Source organism: Pseudophryne corroboree, chromosome 8, assembly GCF_028390025.1.
Source record: "Pseudophryne corroboree isolate aPseCor3 chromosome 8, aPseCor3.hap2, whole genome shotgun sequence".
Classification (NCBI taxonomy): Eukaryota; Metazoa; Chordata; class Amphibia; order Anura; family Myobatrachidae; genus Pseudophryne; species Pseudophryne corroboree.
In genome coordinates this window covers 393,913,157-393,939,180 of record NC_086451.1, presented here as the reverse complement: position 1 = coordinate 393,939,180, position 26,024 = coordinate 393,913,157, and the positions used below count along the sequence as shown (strand labels likewise).

At 43.2% G+C, this 26,024-nt stretch overlaps 1 protein-coding gene across 3 annotated transcripts in view; it reads right to left on the bottom strand.

The window, feature by feature from the left end:
- The window catches only part of LOC134949254 (cytochrome P450 2F2-like), a 272,832-nt gene that overhangs the window by 136,479 nt on the left and 110,329 nt on the right, over positions 1–26,024 (bottom strand). For all 3 annotated transcript variants that reach the window (XM_063937735.1, XM_063937734.1, XM_063937736.1), the window contains exons 6-7: positions 22,602–22,764; positions 6,255–6,404 (exon numbers count right to left, since the gene is read on the bottom strand). In XM_063937735.1, coding sequence (XP_063793805.1) covers positions 6,255–6,404; positions 22,602–22,764 — 313 coding nt within the window. The remainder of the gene's footprint in view (positions 1–6,254; positions 6,405–22,601; positions 22,765–26,024) is intronic.

Below are 26,024 nucleotides of genomic sequence, written 5' to 3'. Positions count from 1 at the left end.
ACTTTCAGCGACACTACTATAACATGCAACATGACCATGCATCTTTTTAGCCACCATACCTGTACCTCCCAGTCACTGTTAAGGATGCCCCTTACATTTATTATAGCATGCATCTAAATTTGTGCTCCAATCTATCCAACCAGCGTGGATACCATAGGTGCTGGGAGTGCAGCTGCTATGGGGCCCAGAGCTGGGAGGGACCCTCCCAGCTCTGACCTATCAGTTACAAGTGTTATGTACATTTTTCACCAATGGGTCATATATAGGGGCTTCACAAACTTTTGCCCTAGCACCTACAATATATCTAGGTACGTCCCTGGACCTGCTCATTGTAATGTGGTATACAATGAACAGGAGGGTTATATAATGTTACATACTGTAATATGAAATGGGTCACTATAATGTGACACAAAATGAGGCGAAGGCATAATTAGAGATGAGCGGGTTCGGTTTCTTTGAATCCGAACCCGCACGAACTTCACTTTTTTTTTCACGGGTCCGAGCGACTCGGATCTTCCCGCCTTGCTCGGTTAACCCGAGCGCGCCCGAACGTCATCATGACGCTGTCGGATTCTCGCGAGACTCGGATTCTATATAAGGAGCCGCGCGTCGCCGCCATTTTCACACGTGCATTGAGATTGATAGGGAGAGGACGTGGCTGGCGTCCTCTCCATTAGAATAGATTAGAAGAGAGAGAGAGAGAGAGAGATTGTGCAGACAGAGTTTACCACAGTGACCAGTGCAGTTGTTGTTAAGTTAACTTTTATTTAATATATCCGTTCTCTGCTATATCCGTTCTCTGCCTGAAAAAAACGATACACAGCAGTCACACAGTGTGACTCAGTCTGTGTGCACTCAGCTCAGCCCAGTGTGCTGCACATCAATGTATAAAAGCTTATAATAATTGTGGGGGAGACTGGGGAGCACTGCAGGTTGTTATAGCAGGAGCAAGGAGTACATAATATTATATTAATTTAAAATTAAACAGTGCACACTTTTGCTGCAGGAGTGCCACTGCCAGTGTGACTAGTGGTGACCAGTGCCTGACCACCAGTATAGTAGTATATTGTTGTATACTATCTCTTTATCAACCAGTCTATATTAGCAGCAGACACAGTACAGTGCGGTAGTTCACGGCTGTGGCTACCTCTGTGTCGGCAGTCGGCACTCGGCAGGCAGTCCGTCCATCCATAATTGTATAATTATATACCACCTAACCGTGGTATTTTTTTTTCTTTCTTTATACCGTCGTCATAGTCATACTAGTTGTTACGAGTATACTACTATCTCTTTATCAACCAGTGTACAGTGCGGTAGTTCACGGCTGTGGCTACCTCTGTGTCGGAACTCGGCAGGCAGTCCGTCCATCCATAATTGTATTATTATAATATATACCACCTAACCGTGGTTTTTTTTTCATTCTTTATACCGTCATAGTCAGTCATACTAGTTGTTACGAGTATACTACTATCTCTTTATCAACCAGTGTACAGTGCGGTAGTTCACGGCTGTGGCTACCTCTGTGTCGGCAGTCGGCAGGCAGTCCGTCCATCCATAATTGTATTATAATATATACCACCTAACCGTGGTTTTTTTTTCATTCTTTATACCGTCATAGTGTCATACTAGTTGTTACGAGTATACTACTATCTCTTTATCAACCAGTGTACAGTGCGGTAGTTCACGGCTGTGGCTACCTCTGTGTCGGCAGTCGGCAGGCAGTCCGTCCATCCATAATTGTATTATAATATATACCACCTAACCGTGGTTTTTTTTTCATTCTTTATACCGTCATAGTCAGTCATACTAGTTGTTACGAGTATACTACTATCTCTTTATCAACCAGTGTACAGTGCGGTAGTTCACGGCTGTGGCTACCTCTGTGTCGGAACTCGGCAGGCAGTCCGTCCATCCATAATTGTATTATTATAATATATACCACCTAACCGTGGTTTTTTTTTCATTCTTTATACCGTCATAGTCAGTCATACTAGTTGTTACGAGTATACTACTATCTCTTTATCAACCAGTGTACAGTGCGGTAGTTCACGGCTGTGGCTACCTCTGTGTCGGAACTCGGCAGGCAGTCCGTCCATCCATAATTGTATTATAATATATACCACCTAACCGTGGTTTTTTTTTCGTTCTTTATACCGTCGTCATACTAGTTGTTACGAGTATACTACTATCTCTTTATCAACCAGTGTACAGTGCGGTAGTTCACGGCTGTGGCTACCTCTGTGTCGGAACTCGGCAGGCAGTCCGTCCATCCATAATTGTATTATAATATATACCACCTAACCGTGGTTTTTTTTTCGTTCTTTATACCGTCGTCATACTAGTTGTTACGAGTATACTACTATCTCTTTATCAACCAGTGTACAGTGCGGTAGTTCACGGCTGTGGCTACCTCTGTGTCGGCACTCGGCAGGCAGTCCGTCCAACCATAATTGTATTATATACCACCTAACCGTGGTTTTTTTTTCATTCTTTATACCGTCGTCATACTAGTTGTTACGAGTATACTACTATCTCTTTATCAACCAGTGTACAGTGCGGTAGTTCACGGCTGTGGCTACCTCTGTGTCGGCACTCGGCAGGCAGTCCGTCCAACCATAATTGTATTATATACCACCTAACCGTGGTTTTTTTTTCATTCTTTATACCGTCGTCATACTAGTTGTTACGAGTATACTACTATCTCTTTATCAACCAGTGTACAGTGCGGTAGTTCACGGCTGTGGCTACCTCTGTGTCGGCACTCGGCAGCCCGTCCATAATTGTATATACCAGTGACCTAACCGTGGTTTTTTTTTCTTTCTTTATACATACATACTAGTTACGAGTATACTATCTCTTTATCAACCAGTCTATATATTAGCAGCAGACACAGTACAGTGCGGTAGTTCACGGCTGTGGCTACCTCTGTGTCGGCACTCGGCAGCCCGTCCATAATTGTATATACCACCTAACCGTGGTTTTTTTTTCTTTCTTTATACATACATACTGCAGTGCCACTCCTAGATGGGCCCGGTGTTTGTGTCGGCCACTAGGGTCGCTAATCTTACTCACACAGTCAGCTACCTCATTGCGCCTCTTTTTTTCTTTGCGTCATGTGCTGTTTGGGGAGGGTTTTTTGGAAGGGCCATCCTGCGTGACACTGCAGTGCCACTCCTAGATGGGCCCGGTGTTTGTGTCGGCCACTAGGGTCACTAATCTTACTCACACAGCTACCTCATTGCGCCTCTTTTTTTCTTTGCGTCATGTGCTGTTTGGGGAGGGTTTTTTGGAAGGGACATCCTGCGTGACACTGCAGTGCCACTCCTAGATGGGCCCGGTGTTTGTGTCGGCCACTAGGGTCGCTTATCTTACTCACACAGCGACCTCGGTGCAAATTTTAGGACTAAAAATAATATTGTGAGGTGTGAGGTATTCAGAATAGACTGAAAATGAGTGTAAATTATGGTTTTTGAGGTTAATAATACTTTGGGATCAAAATGACCCCCAAATTCTATGATTTAAGCTGTTTTTTAGTGTTTTTGGAAAAAAACACCCGAATCCAAAACACACCCGAATCCGACAAAAATAATTCGGTGAGGTTTTGCCAAAACGCGTTCGAACCCAAAACACGGCCGCGGAACCGAACACAAAACCAAAACACAAAACCCGAAAAATTTCAGGCGCTCATCTCTAGGCATAATATGAACTGGGTACACTGTATGTCATAATGTGAATTAGGGGTACTATGTTGCATAATGTGTACTGGCTGCCCTTCAATGTCACATAATATGAACTAGGGCATTATTATGGTTGGCAAAATAAGCTAGGGCACTATGATGGGGCATAACATTAACTACAGCACTACTATGGTTAAAAAATTAACTACACTAGAGAAGAGGTGCCAATTTATGTTTTTGCTGGTGGGTGCTCAAGCCTGTGACGCCCGTTAAAATGGGTGTGACCTTGCAGGAAAAGACTACCTTACACCCCAGTATTTGACCCTTCACCAACAGTACTCGACCACAACAGAGAAAAATATAAATTCCACCATATTAAGCCCCACACAGTAATGCCCCTTGCACCATATTACGCCACACACCACAATGCAATACAGTAAAGTTTCTGATTACCTTTAAATTACCTGCTTGTTGCCAAGGGCTTCACGTGCTAAGTTTCATGTTCGTTGCCAGGGATTTCATGCGCTGGGTGTCATGCTCATTGCCAGGGGTTTCATGGGCTGGGTGTCTTGCCTGTTGCCAGGGATTTCATGCTCTGGAATGGGTGGCATGCTCGTTGCCATGGGAAATGCTCATTGCCAGGGGTAATACTCATTGCCAGGGGTGTGTAATGCTAGTTGACAGGGGTAATGCTAGTTGCCAGGGATGTGTAATGCTCGTTGACAGGGGTAATGCTAGTTGCCAGGGGTGTGTAATGCTAGTTGCTAGGGGTGTGTAATGCTATTTGCATGGGGTAATGCTTGTTGTCAGGGGTGTGTACAGCCAGCCCCCACCAGCTCCCCTGTCCACCCGCTCCCTCCTCCTCCCTGTCATAGTACTCCGCTTCACAACACGAAACTCCGCCCCCCGAGAGGAGTACTATGACAGGGAGGAGGGGGAGCACTCGGGACAGGGGAAAAGTGCTGCAGTGGGCACCCATGGGTGCTCATTATTTTGCGTGGGTGTTCGGGCCAAGGAGCACCCATGGAATCGGCAACTACGCACTAGGGCACTATTATGAGGCATAAAATTAACAACTGCGAAGGATAGCTGTCTCCCTAGAAGCATTGGGACAGGGGTCCCTTCAAAGTGTTGCTATGGGACCCACAAAGTTCTGGCTATGCCCCTAGCTGTACCCATTACAGATCATAGTGATCTGTTCAGTGCTTCTCCCAAACTTAACAGCCAATAGCAGGTGTATTGTTTGTGCAGGTTTCCTGTCTTTTTGGCATAATTTTTTGTTTGGTTTTAAAAATGACCTTTTGTAAATGTTGATCCGATGTTCTAAAGCATTGTAAAGTTGGGCTTTTGGTCGGTTTTGCCTGTATTAAATGGATGGTTTGCAAAACTGATGGAAAAATCCAACCCAAAACCGAAAGTTAATAAATATACCCCAGAGAGTCTGAGTAAGCCAAAGTTGCCCTAAGGGGTAGGTGCTTTAATTCAAATATACAAGGTGCAATTTTGAACTTTTACATTTGCTATTCTGTATTTCAGATATGGAAAGGTTTAATGTGGATATCGTAACAAGTAATAGTATTGCCAAAACCATATTGTCAATGTAAGGTACTAATGACTTTAGTGGAAGATGAGGTCTCAAGACTTTCTTATTGTGACAGCTTTTATTAACCCTTCTTTGAGTTCCCAAAATGTATTTCAACAAAGTCACTATTACTTCTCAAGTGCCACTAGTCACTGTTAAAGTTTAGAGCCATATATAATCTATTAATGAGCCAAATCTTACCTGTCCATGTGTAGCAATTTTGAAGTGGTCAATCTAGGCCACAAGTTCTCAAACTCAGTCCAGGTCTCCTCACAGAATCACAAGTGAAATAATCAGCTCCACCTGTGGATCTTTTGAAATGTATAATTGAGCAATGAATACACCAGTGCACCTGCTAGGTGAACTGGAAAACGTAAACTGTGTGGGGTCCTGAGGACCGAGTTTGAGAACTACTGGTCTAGGCCAACCCTAGACCAGTAGTCTATCAATAATACAACTGTCTAAATATTACAACAGACCACAATAGTATTATGAAGATCCTGTTAACCTGGTGACTGAAGCTGGTGGACTATTTGCACCACTATGAATTAATATTAATATGTATTCAATTTAATAAAAAATGCAATGTACCTTGGGGGTAATTCCAAGTTGATCGCAGCAGGAATTTTGTTAGCAATTGGGCAAAACCATGTGCACTGCAGAGGAAGCAGATATAACATGTGCAGAAAGAGTTAGATTTGGGTGGGTTATTTTGTTTCTGTGCAGGGTAAATACTGGCTGCTTTATCTTTACACTGCAAATTAGATTTGAGTTTGAACACACCACACCCAAATCTAACTCTCTCTGCACATGTTATATCTGCCTCCCCTGCAGTGCACATGGTTTTGCCCAACTGCTAAAAAAATTCCTGCTGCGATCAACTTGGAATTAACCCCCTTGTTACAAAGGGCAACTGCCTTCTCTATCATTTTTTATTCGTATAAAGAGTCAATTAATCGACCCTCTATATAGAGTATTGTGTTCATATACATTACCATTTGTTTTTCTGAGAACATCAATGAGATACCCGGCCTCCTCCTTTATCCGCTCCTCAATGCTACGTTTCCCCATCCCAAAATTACTCAGTGTTAAAAGGGTAAAATGTCTCAGCTCCTTCCACTTCTCTCCATTACTGAATGTCATATCTGGATAATAATATAAAATAGTGAACCATTAATGGAATAATGTGCTCTCATTTATAAGGATATTAGAAACTTTTGGTTTTAGATAGGAACGAAAACTCTGATGTACAGTAAGTTTTAATACAAAATACCAAAATAGTAAGAAAGCGCTAAACTGAATTGTGTGTGTCAATTATCTGATTCCCACAGAACCTTTACCATTAGTTCAATTCCTCTTAAAACGGACTGCTGCCCTCAAATAATTGGGGTGTTGAATCCCAATATTTACATAGAACAGCAAGCAAAAAGAATATATTGAAAGTGCTGTCCAGTGTTAAGGAATATTTTATTTTTAAATATTTAAAATCACCAAAATTATATACATTCACATTTAAAACCAATCCTAAGGGTCTCTATAAATAATAGATCCGACAATAACCAGTGGACATCATAGTATTCCAAAGACTACTTTTGTCTTTGTAATACTTATTTGAAACACAACTGTGCACAGTGGATACAGTTTCAATACAACAAATACACCTTATTAAAAAGCAACAATTGTAATAATGGCTCATATAGTTATATTGTTATAAATATTCTCCTACAATATGCATCAAATAAAACAATCAACAGCCTTTCAATATAAAATATAGCCTCCTAAGGGTTATATAATTAATAGATCACAGTCCCAGTTGTCCCAGGTGCTGGAACGTTGTATTTGCATGATGGGTTTGCCGGTATCGAGATATGGTACCCATTAGTTTCGGATAGGTGCAGCGACAACAGCAGCCGCTGAAGGCTGTTCGAGAGGGCAAATTAGAGCTCTGGGGAGGTGGAAGTCTGATGTATTTCGGAAATATATCAGGTTTTGACCTGTTGGATTAAAAATCAGACTTGAGGTTTCAGCCACTCTCCATATTTGGGGGTCTTGAGAAATTTTTTATCCTGTCAAGTGCCTTAAGCCTTGGGGTTCATACCCGCTTGGCAGGTGTGTTTTTCGCCTCTCGTCAAGTCTGATCCCTCATACCCATTCCCTTTTCATCCCCGCTTAAAAAATTATCACCTTAGAGGCCAAATTAAACTATTTAAAAAAAACAAAACCCTATTTTAGTAAGTTTATAATGGGATGTTTTTGGGTAATGTTGCTTCAAGAGTTTTTTGTGTTAAGGGGTTTTTTGTATGATAAGGTTTTGTGAATGGTTTTTGTACTTTCAGATTTGCGCTTGGATGAGTGTCCGATATGGATCATTGGGCACTCATACGTTTACTATGGTGAAAGATCTGGTGTGGAGTGCCTTCAGTCCCCTGAGGCTAATCTTGTCAGATGGATCGGTGTGAGGGGACTTCGCTGGGATCAAGTCATGCCCCTATTTTGGCAGCAGTTGGAGAAGTCGGGATACCCGCTGAGGGCAGAGCCGGCCCTAACCAATATGATGCCCTAGGCAAGATTTTGGCTGGTGCCCCCTAGCACCACCGCTGGTTCTGCCTCTGACCTTGCACCTCTTTCCCAGCACCATCACCCCCCACCCATAGCAGTCCTTGTACTCACTATATTTTAAATAGGAACAGTTCGCACATTTGGAGCACAGCCCAAAAACGGGCATCTTCTAGCTGGGATTGGGCATTGCCACACAATAGTAACCCCAATTCCAATTACACCACACAGTACTGCCACTTTATTCACATTTGATCATGCGATAGTGTCCATAATTCATATTACATCCCACAGTAGTATCACTTTACCTTATAAACGTTACACCTCACAGTAGAGCCCCTTATTCACATTACATCACACTGAATTGCTCCTTATTCACAAGGCACCACACCCTATTGCTCTTTATTCACATTAGATGACACAGTAGTGCCCTTTCTATATGCAAGGCCACATAGTAGAGCACCTTATACACATAATGCCACACATTAGTAATGCATTTATACACATAATTTCAGACAGTAATGCCCCTTACACATATGAGACACATTATTAATGTCCTTATAAACATAATGCGCCTTACACATTATGATAACCTTTATTAATGCCCTTTTACACATAATGTCCCTTACACATATGGCGCACATTATTAATGCCCTTATACACATCATGACACACATAGTGCCCCCTACACATTTGCTGCACATTATTAGTGCCCCTATACACATAATGACACACATACAGTAGTACCCTGTTACACATATGCCGCACATTGTTAATGCCCTTATACACATAATGGCACACATAGTGCCCCTTACACATATGTTGCACATTATTAATGCATTTTTACATGACACACATAATGCTCCTTAAACATATTCTGATCACTACTGCACAACCAACCCACTCACATGCACACAGCACTCACACTGCCACTAACACTGTGACCTCTGCATCTGCTTGGATACAGATGTGTCCTCTTAAATCTTGCCTCAATGCTAACGTTGAGCACATTTTTTTTAATGAAAATGCATCTTATTTGCATTGCTATGTGGCTAGCATGCACAAGCAGCTTCTGCTGATTAAAATGATATGCAGCATGCCTATATGAGTGAAACTGTGGCTGTATCTGCATATGAAATGCTACACACAGAATATAGACATGCCGCATATCATTTTAATCAGCAGAAGCTGCTGATGCCCCTAGGCATACCAAATGCCATAGGAAATTGCCTAGTTTGTCTATGCCTATGGTCGGCTCTGGCTGAGGGTGGTGTTCCATGCTGCTGGAAGTGATTTGACCAAAAGGAGTGATCTGGATCTTCGCAAAACCATAGTTAGGGACATAGTTAGCTTGCAGAACAGGTTATGTTTTATGAGTGTGGGATGGTCGGACATTATCCCACGATGGTTTGGAGAGGTGCGGACAGACCAGCTGCCATAGAGTTGATTAGGCGCCGGATCAATTCTGTGGTGGGCAGGGCTATTAGTGAATATTGGGGGTTTGTGGTCCCACATCCCTCAATTTTAGTTTCTGCCCCTCATCTTTACATGGCCGATGGTGTCCATCTGAATTTGAGGGGACTAAAATATTAAAACCAAAGTTTCAATAGGAAGCGCTGTCCAGTCACAAATCAATTAAACAAATCACTTTAATTCCACAAACAACATATATGGCCATATACTGACATAAAATATCAATTCATAAAACTTTAACACAGTAATCACAAATGGATCGTTAAAATTGCAAATCAATTGTTAATCAATTAGTATTGCTCAAAAATCACGGGCATGCAGTCTTATTCACTTATGTGGTTAGTCATCCACTCCGGTTATATTTAAATAGCCAAATGGCAGTCCCTTAATTACTGGGTCCAGAGAGTGCAGGTGTTCTTTAAGAACAATATTAAATGTCCTCCTACCACCCGTAGTAGCAATTAACGGGGGCTTTTCATAACGGGGACTATTATTCCTTATAGCTTTGTCTTAGCACTGTTCACTCCTTGCCGAGTGTTAGAAAGTTCTCCTCCCTCCCGTATCTCTCTTACCGGGGGTGTCTTGCTGAGTGGAGATTGTTGTTTTCTTAGGGACAATTTGGACCCAGGGGATTTTTCAACCAGAGAGTGCTCGACCTGCTTTCTCCCTTTCTCCTCTGTGGTGTCCGTGTATCTGCTGGTCCCAGCTCTATCACAGCGGCATACGAGCACTCGTACTCCCGGACTGCTATGCCCGATCACGTGAATTTGAGGGGTATGGAAATTTTTATGGAGGATCTGTTGTTCGCTGTTTTTAGTCAGGAATTTTATTGATAGGTAGGAGGAGTTTAGGAGTAGTAAGAAGAGTTTTAAGGTAGAGGCATGGTGGCGGGGGTTTCGTTGAAACTGTGGCGGGTTGGGACGGCCTGAAATTGTGGCTGTAATTTAAAGAGTTTTATAGGTGCTCTGGAGATGTGAAGGTGGTGGAGTTTGATACATTACGGGGCCGGAGTTCCATCGGACCAGGTGGGCTTCGGTCTCCGGTGGAGTTGGTACACACCTGAGCACCTTTTGGTTGGTAGTTGGGGAATACCTTGAGTGAAGAGTTGGCCACGGTATTCCCGATAAAGAGCAAGTAACACAAGGGGTGGCAAATGGCCCATTATGGCCCCTTGTGATGTGTGAGGGGCTGGACTGAAATTGGGCCCTTTAAAGCCTCCCCTTGTGATGTGATGGGGGCTGGGCTGAAATTGGGCCCTTAAAGCCCCCTTGTTATGCGATGGAGGCCGGGCTGAAGTTGGGCCCTTGCCTCCTCTTGTGTTTTGGTCAGCCACAGTTAAAAGGTTTTAAAGGTTAGAATAAATAGGGACTTTATTTAAATAGGCCGTCCCTCCTTGCCACCATACCATTTGTTTAATAAAAGCTGACAATTTTATTGGCAAGCATTATTCTGGTGTCAGTGTCAGTTATTTATTTTATGCATGTTGGTGTATGCGCATGAATGAAGAACAGTCTATGATAGACATTTTATGTTTTTATTTAAAGACCCTATAGTGAAATACAGTAATAATTCTCACACACTCACATAGTGTACACCCATGGAAATAAACTAATAAATATAGACAGGCCCACATACCAACCAAATACCGGGCACGATTCAGCTTGAATTGTAGTTTTTCTTTAAGTAGCAAAACTACAACTCTTTTTGCTAGCATGCGGAGGGATGCCTAGCACAAGGCAAGTCCGACCCGCATGCCGGGTCCTGCCCCCCCCCCATAGACATGTGAGCGCATCGGAAGACAGCGATGCACTCACATGTTTAGGGTTGCTTCCTGCCTATGCAGCCTAGCTGCAAAGGTAGATGGCTACCTGCCATCTTTTTGGTCGCAACGGCTGAGCAGCAAACGGTTCAGACACATCTGCATTGTCCAGACCGAGCTCCTACAATGTCGCAACGCCACCCCTGATACACCGACGCGATGCCCTCTCCCGCCCAACGAACACCTCTGCCTGTCAATTAGGCAGAGGCGTTCGCACATGTGAGATACTGCCCCATCTCACAGTGTGTGCACATGCAGTGTGGCTTCTGTGCATGCGTACACTTCAGAAGGTCCCAGCATGCGAACGCATTCGTATATGCGTTCCATGCTGAATCGGGCCCAAAGATAGGCTGTTGTACACAAACTGACCACTTCTTCCTCTTTCTCTTTCTTCTTCCCCCCAACTTAATCCATTCTATTCATTCTCCTTAACTATTGTACCTTCCATACACAGACTGACTTTCTTGGAATATTCATTTTCCATCCCATGTTTGTAATGCCGTGAAATTATATAGGGCATGATCAGTGGCGGAGCTTGTGATTGGTCGGCTCAGGATCAAAAATATAATTTGGGCCCCCCCACCCTAACTCAAGTTCACAATATGCCATACAGCAGTGGGTGACAGAGGGTGAGAGCGTAAGGCAAGGAGAGGCAGAGAATGGCAACAGAAGGTAAGGGCAGAGCCGGATTAAGGGGGTACCCTGGGCCCCCTTTTCTTTGTTACCGATCTGCAGCGCTGAGCTCCCATCTCCCCATAGGTTGGCCTGGCAACCTAACAGCGTGGCGTCGGCGATGCATAGAAGTACAGGACAGCTGAGCGACGGCTCAGCTGTCCAATGGTGTGTGAACGAAGTAGCAGCCTGCAGCTCAGTCATTGGCTGGGCGTGCAGGCTGTGGGGAAGAAGTGTGGACTGGAGCCCAGCCAGCGGAGGGTGCATGGAGGAACGAGCTCTTTCTTTCCTGTGTCACCAGCAGCCTCGAGCAAAAACCAAGCTGGCTGTATTGTCTGTAGGTTTTTTAATCTGCGGCTATCTTGTAATCGTAATTTTTGGCTCTGCGATGTGTGTTTGTGTATTTATGTGTACATGTATGTGTAATGTATGTGTGCGTGTATATATATATATATATATATATACATACACACACATATATGTAAACATATACTGTATAAGCGTGTGTGTGTGTGTGTGTGTGTGTGTGTGTGTGTGTGTATATATATATATATATATATATATATATATAATGAATCTGCCTGCCTCTTTGTTAGGGGCCCCCTCCTTTGAAGTGTCCCGGGCCCCAAATAGCTTTAATCTGGCTCTGGGCAAGGGGAGGCAGAGGGTGACAGCTGAATGCAGGGGGAGGCAAAGGTTGATAGGGGGAGACAGTGAGTGACAAGGCATCTTTGAGAGGAGCCCCTGCCCCTTGTGCTTTCCTAAATTTGACACTCGGTCAGGCAGACTCTGACAGTGCCAGTTACACCGAGTGTGAGCTGCCTTTAACTCACAGACAGAAGTGAATCAGAAATAATGTACAGCTGTCTGTTAATTAAAGGCAGTATGTGGCTGTGATCCTCAGCGCTGATAGGTGTCAGGACTCCTCCATCAGCCCAGCACAAAAAAGGTCAGATAAGGGGCAGGTCCCTGGTGTCTGCACTGGGCCATTCATCCAACTTTGCTCAAAATAGTCTGTGTGGCTATTTTACCAGTTATTTATTTAGCGCACACATGTTCTGAAGCAGGGAATATTTGGACATTTACATTAGTCCCTATCCCAGTGGATTTTGCAAGCTACAGTATGTTCCCTACCAAACCCAAGACCTCAGTGCTGTGAGGCAAAAATGTAGTATTATACCATCTGTGCTCCTTACATATATTTATCTATAGCTTGGTACACATTACTAGAAAACAAAAACAGCTAATGATTGTTAAGGAAATTAAGCAATTTATAGCATCTATTCTGTCTTTTTAATATCATGTAATACTTAACAGACATTATTATGTAAAGACGTTTGTTTTTCTGACAAGGAATGTATGTTCGTGACAAGAACTTGCTTTACTTTGCTAAGTCACCCTAGTCTTGCTGATTTGTGTCATGTGCCCAAGCCAGGACCAGATGGTATTCGATAAGGAGGAATGGGCCTCAAGGCCTGCTATGATTGGTCCAAGCTTGGGTGGAGGAATTTTTGTAATAGGCAATATTAAGGGCTTTTGTTTTCCATATTCGGGGCAGACCGCGCGCTTGTAATTTTACTTGTAAGTGCATGCTGATTGTCACTTTATTGTAATCTTGCTCTGCCATTATCAATATAAACTTTGAATTTGACCACAACTGTTCATGTTGTTTTTTATCCACAACAATTTGGTGCTGAAACCCGGGATCTGAAAGCGATTGGAACGGAATCAGGACAGGAACGGAGGACTGGAGACCAGATTGGCGCCATTCAAAAAAGGTGAGAACATTTGTGTCTCTGTCTGAGATGAGTAAGAAATATGGCAAATGGGTCAGCCGGCATTAACCTAAGTGGGGCAGGCTGACTAGGGGGATGGATTGTGGGATCCCAAAAGAGGGAACCTTTGAATTATCCTGCTGGGCAACCCTCTACAAAAAAATAAAACAAAATTCACTGAGCCAAATGAATAGGCAGCTTGGAGTAGGTGGATGGTAGAATCTTATAAAAGACAGCAAAAAGCCCAAGGTATTTTTAAATTAGAAACACGAACAGGAAGAGAAAATCAGCAAGGAGGGGAGGTACAGTCAGATGAGAAAGAGGGGGAGGAAGGGTTTTGTGTGGAGTGGAAGGTGAGCTTCTCATCACTCCCAAAATAACCCAAGGTGAGATAGACGAAATGGCTGAGGAATATCGCTTGCCTCAAGCCTCAGCCTAACTTGAAAGAGAGCAATTCATGCCTGGTACAAATGAGTCTAGGCAGCTCAATCCAAAGACATATACAGGAGGTACAGGAGAAAAAGGTCCTAGAGGGTGATGGTTGTTGACATGCGGTAACCCCCAGAGGGGTAAGTTCAGGTGGAGAAACAATTGGGAGCCCAGAAATGTGAAGTGCTACAATTGTGGGAAACGGGGCCACATTGCAAGAAATTGTCCAGCTCCAAAAAAGGGGGGTAGGATAGCGCCTAACAGGGAGGGCTTCCAGTGTTACCAGTCATCTTGGTGTTATGAGCCACAGCAGTGGTTCATTCCTGTTTGCATTTGGTTCATGTATGTTATGTTATATTTCTATTTGCATGCCAGGATTTCTTATGTACTTGTTTAGAGTGCTATACTTTTGTTTACTAGTCTGGTAACTACAGTGTCATATTTTGTGGGTCTTCCCACTATCCTTAGTTTTGTGTTTTTGTACTGGCGGCAGCGCCGCACATTACTTGTTTGTTTAGTTCTCATTTTCTAGTCTCCTTAGCTGTAGCTAGTTTTCCCCTTACTCACTCGCAGCCTCAGGTGGTGCCTTGTAACCTTGTAAGACCGGGGGGCATCGGAGTTTGGGCGAACCTAATACGCCCATTGAAACGCGGCTGCCGTGGGCAGAAGACTAGCACTGCAGGCACCATCCGACCACTGGGAGGAGTAACGGAGTTAGGGTTAGAATAGGTCTTGCTGCGGTCATTCATACTGGCCGCAGCTTCACGCATGAGTACTGGAACTTCCCAGTTGTCACACATTCCACAGAGTTCCAGGGTCTCAATTTGTAATATTAGTACTCGTTTCCTAACACTCGGAGAGTAGGGGGGTGATGTCTTTGTTCACTTGACCCCCTCTGAAATGCCTCTTGACTCAGTGGAGTATCTGGTGGACAGTAGAGCAGCCCGTGTTCTCAAGAGAAATAGAGAGTATGTCAATAGATACAATGACCCTGCAAAATCAGGCAAGTCCCCAAACACTTGGTAAATGTTGGAAGGCTGGTTGCAAATAAATAAATAAATAAATAAATATTGTTTGGAAACATGAGGATGGTCGATTGTGTGCACATCTCCCTTCATATGTTTCCAAAGGGGGAATGATTGCTAGTGTCAATAAATTTGGTTTGCACCGTGTTTGAAATAATTTGCAACAGAATGGTTATGTTCTCCTTGTAGATAGAGGCGTGGCCTGTTGCCAAGGTAACTGCCGCAGTAACAGCAAAGAAATTGATATCTGAAATTGTGTGCAGGTATGGTTTACATGAAACAGTTGAGAGAGCAAATAGCGTATTAAAAAAAAAATGGCTAAGATCTGTGAGCAAACAAAACTTACATGGGTACAAGATTTACCAGTAACTCTTTTTGCAATGAGGTATACCCCAAAGGGATTACATGGACTTTCATAATTTGAGATACTGTTTGGCAGGCTGCCACTCAAATTGCATGGACAGTACGCTTCTCTTACTGACTACGTTGTTCAGCTTCATAAGCCACTGACAAATTTGCATGGCAAAGTGTTTTCTTCTTTACCAGATCCACAAGACACATCTGGAACCCCGATTTGATGGCCCATACCAGGTGCTATTGACCACAGCGACCTCCGTCATGGTGGAGGGGAAAGCACGTTTCTCACTGTAAGAAATTTAACTTTCAGGTCAATGATGCAAACTGGTCCCAAAAGCATGGGGCCCCCCGGGGAGAAGAGAACTGAATGGACTGTTAAGATACTCTTGTTTTTTTGCCTGCTTTTTTGTGCTTTATATCAGTATGTGCAGGTGAAATGAGAAAGCAAAAGAACTCTATATGGCTTCTACATCAGCAGACAGCTAAGGAGCTGAACGCCACTGACTGTTGGATCTGTTCTTATGTTCCTGCTAACCATAAAGGAATCCCTTTGATTGGTATCCCTATCTCAATGAACGATCTTAACCTCACAGATTATAGCTATAATGTTGAAATAGACATAAATCACACTGCTCACAATGCTCTTTCAGACCTAGGAATATATTTAGAAACTGCTGGTATAATCTCTCCACCCACTATGTGTATAGGGCCTATGTTTATTAACCACGTAGCCGAACTAAAAGGTCACCTAGTCAACTTACCTAAGGTATACGTTGGAGAAACAAATTGTAAAAATGCTGCCTTAGTGTTTAACATGGAATACAATGAAACGTTATGTGACAAGGTGAATGGTAACTGGAATAATCAATGTTGGTGTGCAAATATGAAAGCTCTTTGTGCCCCTAGGTGTGCTTGTCTTAACCAGACGGATGAGGATGATTGGGATTGTAAGACCCAAGTGCACAATAATAGGGTATGGTTTCAGAGCTGGTTGGGAAACCATGGTAAGATAATCCCTAGGGTACTGAAGCAAGGCTTATACTATATTTGTGGAAATAGGGCCCAGTCATGGCTTCCTATGGGAGCATGGGGGAACTGCACTATAGGAAGAGTTGCGCCAGCCATAAGACAGCGTGAAAACATCTCTTTTACCAATATGATAGAAACAGGCCCTAGAGAGACTAGATACAAGAGAGAATTGTTTACTGCAGCAGATAAAGCCTGGATGTGGTTCCCTGCCTGGACAGGCTGGGGAATTGAATTAGCAAATAAGTTAAATAAATATGCGAATATTATGGATGGGATAATTAATGAGACCACAAGTGCCATCCATGCTATCAATGAGGAAAATGGCTCAAATTAGGTAGGTGACTCTACAAAGTAGGATGGCTCTCGGTTACTTGTTAGCCATGGAGGGAGGAACTTGTGCTGTTATAGGGGAGGAATGATGTACCTGGATTGAGGACTCACATGACCCCATAGAAGCGCACATGAATAAAGTAAAGGAATTACAGAAACAAGCTAGAGACATATCCAAGGAGGGATGGAATCCCTTCTCCTGGATGGGGTCAATTGGTGTATGGTTTAACAATCTGTTATCAGATTTAATAAAACCCATAGTGGTAGTGATAGGATTGATTGTATTTCTTTTGATCGCATGGAAATTATTAATGTGCTGTATTTCTCATTTCAGGAAAAATGTAGATTCGCTCGCTTAATAGGTAGAATGATAACAGCCACAGAGGTGACCGTCTGACGGCCTAGCCCAACTGTCCATCTCTTCTGAGAGACCCCTCAGTTGTTGTAAGAGTTGGGTGGAAGACATCATCTCTGAAAGAGGGTCCCGCAGGTGCACTTCGACAGTTTGGACACCACCCCAGAGGGAGTTTATCCCGAGAAGTGATTTCGACGAGTCAGTCATTCCGATTCCAGCGAATTCACCGAGTGGTCTCTGTGCCCTAGTATACCTCCGGCTGGTGTTATTATTCTTACAGCTAGATAGATAGGTGTGTGAATGCTTTAATAAAGGTGTGTGAATGCTTAGCAGAATAGCAACCGCGAGGCAGTACTTAGTCAGTTCTTCCTATTGCTTACATCCTGTCTCAATTGGTACTTTGTCACATAATAAAACCTGGGGGCATCAGAGTACTGGGGGGACCTAATTCGCCCGGAAAAAGCGGCTGCTAAAGGACAAGACTTTGACCTGCAGGTACCAATTGACTGCGGGGTGTGGCAACAGAGTCAGGGTAGGCCCAGGTGCGTCTGTGGCTATATCATCCCTAGTCACAGTCACACCACCTTCTTAGCATTAGTAGTACTGCCATTGTTACCTTTTAGGTGATGTTTTTATATATGTGTGATAATAAAATTAGCAAAAGGGTGAAAATTGTTAAGGAAATTAAGCAATTTATAGCATCTATTCTGTCTTTTTAATATCATGTAATACTTAACAGACATTATTATGTAAAGACGTTTGTTTTTCTGACAAGGAATGTATGTTCGTGACAAGAACTTGCTTTACTTTGCTAAGTCACCCTAGTCTTGCTGATTTGTGTCATGTGCCCAAGCCAGGACCAGATGGTATTCGATAAGGAGGAATGGGCCTCAAGGCCTGCTATGATTGGTCCAAGCTTGGGTGGAGAAATTTTTGTAATAGGCAATATTAAGGGCTTTTGTTTTCCATATTCGGGGCAGACCGCGCGCTTGTAATTTTACTTGTAAGTGCATGCTGATTGTCACTTTATTGTAATCTTCTCTCTCTATACATCCTCACTAGGTAAGCTCATTAGTTCTTTTGGTTTCCAATATCATCTCTATGCTGATGACACCCAAATCTATCTTTCCTCTCCAGACCTCTTCCCTGCTCTCCTCACTCGTATCTCCAACTGTCTCTCTGCTACCTCTTCCTGGATGTCCCAGCGCTTTCTTAAACTTAACATGTCTAAGACCGAGCTGATCATCTTCCCTCCCTCCCGCATAACCTCACCTCCTACAATCTCATTATCTATTGATGGCACTACTATCTCCTCTAGCCCCCAAGTGCGCTGTCTTGGAGTAATCCTTGACTCCTCCCTCTCCTTCAAACCACACATTCAGCACCTCTCACAAACCTGCCGTTTTCATCTAAAAAATATTTCCAGGATCAGACCCTTTCTGACCCAGGATGCTACTAAGACTTTTATCCACTCACTGGTCATCTCCAGACTGGATTACTGTAATCTCCTCCTGACTGGCATTCCTGACAAATACTTCTCTCCTCTCCAATCTATACTCAATGCTGCTGCCCGGCTCATTTTCCTCACCAAATGCACTATGTCCACCTCTCCTCTCTTACTAGACCTTCACTGGCTCCCCTTCCCTTTCAGAATCCATTTCAAGCTTCTCACACTCGCTTACAAAGCCCTTACCCACTCCTCTCCCATCTACATCTATGATCTTATCTCCCTTTACACTCCCACCCGTCCTCTTCGCTCTGCTAATGCACGACGACTTTCCTGCCTACGGATTACCTCCTCCCACTCCTACCTCCAAGATTTTCCGCGTGCTGCACCACTTCTCTGGAATTCCCTACCTCTCCCCCTCAGACTCTCCACCTCTCTACAAAACTTCAAACGGGCTCTCAAGACCGAGTACTTCACCAAACCCAGCCAAATCTCATCCTAACCCTCTGTTCTACACTCTCTATGTACCCCATCTGTGTCACCCCTGTCTGTCTACCCCCCCCCTAGAATGTAAGCTCTCACGAGCAGGGCCCTCTTCCCTCATGTGCTTATCCTTTCTTACTTTAATAATCTTCAACTGCATCAACTCCAGCAGTCTTCTGCCACCTGATACTTATTCCAGTGTCATCTGCTGATGTAACTATGTTTATTTACCCTGTACTTGTCCTATACTGTCATCAACTGTAAGTTGCTGTTTTCCTGTTTGATTATTTATGTGCTATGTAATTGGGCGCTGCGGAACCCTTGTGGCACCATATAAATAAAGGATAATAATAATAATAATAATAATAATAATAATCTTGCTCTGCCATTATCAATATAAACTTTGAATTTGACCACAACTGTTCATGTTGTTTTTTATCCACAACATGATAATCTTACTAACAGGCCAAAATGCAATTTACTAAGGGCCTAATTCAGAGTTGATCGCAGCAGCAAATTTGTTAGCAGTTGGGCAAAACCATGGGGGTAATTCTGAGTTGATCGCAGCAGGAACTTTGTTAGCAGTTGGGCAAAACCATGTGCACTGCAGGGGGGACAGATATAACATGTACAGAGTGAGTTAGATTTGGGTGGGTTATTTTGTTTCTGTGCAGGGTAAATACTGGCTGCTTTATTTTTACACTCCAATTTAGATTTCAGTTTAAACACACCACAGTGACCACACCCAAAGCTGACTCTCTCTGCACATGTTATACCTGCCTCCCCTGCAGTGCACATGGTTTTGCCCAACTGCTAATAAAATTCCTGCTGTGATCAACTTGGAATTACCCCCTATGGGGATAATTCTGAGTTGTTCGCAGCAGCAAATTTGTTAGCAGTTGGGCAAAACCATGTGCACTGCAGGGGGGACAGGTATAACATGTACAGAGTGAGTTAGATTTGGGTGGGTTATTTTGTTTCTGTGCAGGGTAAATACTGGCTGCTTTAGTTTTACACTGCAATTTAGATTTGAGTTAAAACACACCACACCCAAATCTAACTCTCTCTGCACATGTTATATCTGCCTCCCCTGCAGTGCACATGGGGGGTAATTCCAAGTTGATCGCAGCAGGATTTTTGTTAGCAGTTGGGCAAAACCATGTGCACTGCAGGGGAGGCAGATTTAACATGTGCAGAGAGAGATAGATTTGGGTGGGGTGTGTTCAATCTGCAATATAATTTGCAGTGTAAAAATAAAGCAGCCAGTATTTACCTGCACAGAAACAAAATAACCCACCCAAATCTTACTCTCCCTGCACATGTTATATCGGCCCCCCCTGCAGTGCACATGGTTTTGCCCAACTGCTAACAAATTTGCTGTAGCGATCAACTCTGAATTACCCCCTAAATACATTACAGGGCTTTAGGAAGTTGGGAAAGAGCTAAAAGAGACTGGAAAGATCAGTGTATGTTGGTCAAGGCGGTATAAATTAGAATCAGCACATTATGCTTTCTTTGCCCATTACAAAAATATACTTTACAGTTAAGTACAAGGATAATGTTCACCGGTATGTAAACTGTAGAGGAGAATGTATATTTTACTGTATTTTTGGAAAATTGTAGATGTCACGGGGGAAATTTATTAGCAAGACTGAATGCTTTTATTTATTATATACTGTCAAGAAGCCCTTTTCACCCTTAGTAAATAATCCGGTACTCTTGTCGCAGGAATTAGGCATTAAAGTGAATGGGAAAGGGACACAGGTGCCCTTCCGGATGAGGATAGCTTGGAAGTCATTAGGCTTGCTGTGGCATGTAGTTCGATCTCTACTACGATCTCTCCGCTTATCCTATGTGTTGAAGAGAGTGTGGGCAGGTTGAATCATTTTTACATACTGTACGTATATGGTGGACATATCCCAAAATTTCTCTATTTTGGAATAAAGTCTGTTCCCTTCTTTTATATCTTTTGCCCTGTCGCATTCAGAGAGACCCATGGACATTTCTCTTATGTTGTCCCATCCCAGAAACTGACCTGCACTTGGCAAACTTGGTCTCTCATGTTCTTGCAGCTGCCAAGTGTCTCATGGCTAAAGCCTGAAAACAGCCGAGCCCTCAAAGTATATCCTCTCTCAAATACTACAACTGGTTCATAGCCCATATAGAAAAAATTACCTACTACCTTCTTGACGAAACTGATAAATTAATGCAGATTTGGACTCCTTGGATGTTTAGCTGCCTCCTAAATTCCCCTTACTTCTCCTGTTGCCGGTTTATATGTGCTCTGTCCTTCCTCTCTCCTGGAGTCAATATGGCTTGGCTACCATTCACATGCCTGGCATGACCCATTCTTGGCCTCTTTTGTCCTTTTCCCCCCCTCTTTTTTTGTCCTTGAGCACCTAGGCGACCGATAGCACACCCCACTGCCCAACCCATATCTACCTCACCTTTATATTTTGTATTCCAGTTATATTGCTATTTCTGGTATAAGATGCACTTACTATATTTTTAGGATTTTTTTCTGTATAGTTTTCTCATTCTGCACTTGTGCATTGCTTTTTTAAATAATTAAAATATAACTGTAGAAAAAAACAATAGTATGGCTATTGCCTGGACTTTGGGATGTGTCTATGAAGCCACAAAAACAGCATCAGAATCAGAATCAGCTTTATTGGCCAGGTATACTTGCGTAAACTAGGAATTTGTTTTCGGTTTGCTATACAACAGCCAAGTAGGTAACTGATAAGCAGGTGGGGGTGGGGTAAACCCGAAGCTGCCAGCCAATTCCACAAATATGCCAATTTGAGAATTGCCACATGCGACGTGGGGGTCACTTTTGGACACAAGGGATTAATCAAATACCTTAGCTGCCATCAGCAAAGACTTTTCAACATATTACGAACATTGCAGGCATCTTCAGCTTTACCTGTCACACACACACACACACACACACACACACACACACACACACACACACACACACCCACTGCAATACTTAGAAAAGTAGGTAGACATGAGCCACACGGGCCCTGAGTTCATAAGAATCACAGAATTAGAACTAAAATTAAAGCTGTGAAGTATTCTTGAAATTAAATATCTAAAATTAGATATTTAATTTCAAGAATACTTCACAGCTTTAGTTACAAAAAGGTTACAAAGATTATTAAGAATAATCTGCATTTTTAAACAATTAAAAAAAGAAAAATATAATAATTTTGCAAGCTTTGTATTCAGTACCATGTTATATTGCTTAATTAAAACTATATTGTAATTATTATTTTTTTACTTTGATCTTAACTTTGTTTAACCCACTCAACTAGAGATTAATGTCGAGCTCATATTCCAATCTGTTTATAAATTTAATTTCTTTTCTTAAGACATTCATCATTTAAAGCATATGTGTGTTGTAGATATGAAATGCTCCCTTATATTAACAAAAAGGAAGGGTGCTAAAGGAGCAATCATGAATATCCATATCCTGCTAAACTATCTGAGAACTGAGATCCTTCATACACAAGACAAGCTGATCTGGATAAGGAGAACACACAGGGTTTGTACTGAATAGAAGCCCACATAACCAACATGTTCTTACCATCTCCCTTGGTAAAGTCATAGAATGAAGGGTAATAAGCCCGTCCACTGAATTCTTCTGCCTTGTCAATCAGCGTCTCCTTTATAGCTTTATATCCGCACAGAACAACACAAGGACGGTTCCCTTGATATATAGTAAACATGTCTCCATAGGTTTTTTGCAACTAATAGTACAAAAGAAAAATGTATAAATTACTATATATTTATTTGATTATTTTGTAAGCACCACAAAGCCGGGTATCCAATTAGCTGAGATAGTGCAGCGGCCGTGAAAAGGGACACTGAAAGCAAGGACAATGCTAGTGAAACACATGAGTAGGTAACTGTTTGTACATGACAGCTTACATACAGATGTGTCCTCAGTCATCTAGCCTCAATATGCCATGCAACGTGAGATGCCTGGGGTGAGTGAACTGCCAGGTCCTGTTCAACACTGCTTGTTGGCTGTTTTTTATGGCCAAAAATGTGTCTTAGTCGCAATGCAATGCAACTAAGGTGCAAATTATTATGATATTCATCTTTTTCATATCTGTGTGCGACTGAGTCTGTATACAAAGCACAAGCAGCACAGCCTACTCTTGCATCCTAGTCACATCGCGTTGTGACTAAGATGCATTTTCATCAAAAAAGATGCAAAAATATGCCTGATGCCAGCACAGTCTCACGGTACCTGGTGCGCCGAGAGGAGCTATTTTGCATCACTGCAGCAATGATGTATGATTTCACATAAATACTAAAAGAACGGGTGGTCTGGGCAGAAAAGAAGGTCTCTGATGAAAAGGTGAGTGTTGAGTGAATGTTTGAAGCTGGTAAGACATGCAGAAGTCTGACTTGGCAAGGGAGTGAGTTCCAGAGGAATGGGAGAATTATCTGAGGCAGGCATAAGGGTAGGTTACCAGGGGGGAGAAATCGGAAGGAAGAGTGGAGGGAGCTGGATGAAGCAGGGACAGAAATGAGTTGGACATGTAGTAGAGGGTAGAGTGATTAAGTGGTTTCTATATACAGATGTGTCCTCATACATCTAGCCTCAATATGGGGAGCAGCATGAGTGAGACAGCAGGTCCTGTGCAACTCTTTTAGCATCTTTAGCATCCGGCCTCTTTTTTGCCAATAAATGCATCTTAGCCTCAATGTGTTTTGACTAGCATGCACCAGGAGACTGAGCTGATTAATTCTGACACTTGTGTGCGACTGAGTCTCTGAATCTGTATACAGATGTGTCCTCATACATCTAGCTTCAATATGCCATGCAGTGTGAGTGAGACGTCTTGTCCCGTGCAACTCTTCTAGCGTTAGGCCTCTTTTTTTGCTGAAAATGCATCTTATTCTCAATGTGTTTTGACTAGCATACACCAGGAAACTGAGCTGATTAATTTGATATGCAACACTTGTACAGTATATCTGTTTGTGACTGAGTCTCTGAATCTGTGTGAGAAGTGTTATGATGCAGTGGCAGCAGCTTTTTTCCATGCCAAATTCTGTTGTGCTTCATATACAGTTGACTCAGTCGCACTCAGATATACAGGTTTCAAATTTCAAATTAATCAACACAGTCTCTTAGTTGTTCCTGGTCACATCTCATTGCGACTATTATGCAGTCATTACAGTAGCAATAATAGATGAGGACATATCTGTAGGAGAAGGGAGATATCTATTGCAGGACAGGACACTTTTTAAGTAAAGGTACAGTAAGGAACAGTTGAGAAGCAAGCGATAATCATAACTAGCTTAAAGATAAAAAAGTAGAGAGACAAAAATGTTAAGTGATGGACAAATAAGGGTGAAAATGTGGGGGTTTGTACAAACAAAATAGAGTCCAGGGATTCTCAATATAATGCAAAAAAAAAAAGGAATAAAATAAATGTATGTTATAAATCTAAGCCACACAGGAATAACTGTTCATCAGATTATAAATTACATATACACCCCAGTATTCTGAAAAATAAATTGTGACTGCATAAGTATTCGGTACTGTAGCTCCTGTCATCTTTTAAACAGTCTGTAAAATGACAAGCTGATTGATTGTTATTTTCCTTCTCCCTCTCCCTATCCCTCTCTCTCTCTCTCTTTCTCTCTCTCTCTCTCTATCTCCAAGCTTTGACACATTTCACCCTAAGGGCTGCATGCTGGGGGCCGCCCATCGCAGGGCAAGGCTAATGAAGCAGAAATTGCAATCACATTGCAATTTCTGCTTCATCGTAGAAATTAGGGTAGCCTCCTGCCGGCGCAGGAGGCCTGCCCCATCTTTCTGATCTCGGCGGCTGAATGTGATGTCACGCAGCCGCCCTAATCATGCCACCGCCACGCCCCCATTCATGCCGCACTGCCCCCCGTTTTTTAGACACGCCCCTGCAATGCTTCGTCTCTGCTTAGGAAACGGAGCTTTGCCCATACCGCAAACACCTCTGCATGCACCCACATCCTTTTAGACAGGCTGTTGCGAAAATTCTAATTGCAGTGGCCTCACAAGGTGGGTAGGTGGGGTGCAGCCCGCACCCGGGTGTCATACGCCGAGGGGAGACAACAAAGAGACGGCTCCTGCTCAGTGACAGGAGCTGGGTGCTGCACTGTAACATTACGTGCAGCAACCCGGATCCTGTCATGAGGTAGGAGCTGGCACTGCAGAAACGCCAGTCTCCAGGGGCAGGCCGCGACTCCCGGACCCCTGGAGTGACAAAAACGCGGCTTAGCCATGCCCCTCCCATGAAGCCATGCCCCTCCCGTGGTTCGGTCCGCATAGCCATGACCTCCCATGGAGCCATGCCCCCTGCCGCACCGAGTACATAAGAGGTGAGTGATGCCTCTGTCTAATTGCACAGCCATTTGCATGCTGATGGACAGAAGGAAGCTGTTTGTGGGTGGCAACTGACCATTTTCTGGGAGTGTCAGGGAAAACGCAGGCGTTTCCAAACATATTCAGGGAGGGTGTGTGACATCAGCTCCGGCTCTGATTAGGCCGTTCTGATCACACTGTAGGAGTAAGTCCCGGGCTGCGCACAGACTGCACACATAGGGCAAATCATTCAATGGTGAGTGAGGTGCGAACGGATTTGCTGCTGTCCACCGACTAAGGGAAATCTTTGCAGCTTGGCGTACACATGCGATCGCACACTTGCACGGTGAATATACACTCCCCTTGGGCAGCGACTGATCGCAGGACTCAGGGACATGCGGTGAGTTAAATGTCTCAGGGGGCACTGGCTAGCACCAAAGCCACGCAATATATGAGCCAAAGGGTACATCTGGGCATTATACACATGTACAGCAGTATAAACTCCTGGAAATTTGGTGAGTTTTGATCATAGATGTGCGGAAAAGATAGGCTGGGTGGGGGGCACAGCCTCACCTGCCATAGACTTTTTACTACAGAGTCTTGGCTATGAAAATTATTAGAATAATGCAAAGAAGATATTTCAAACAAATT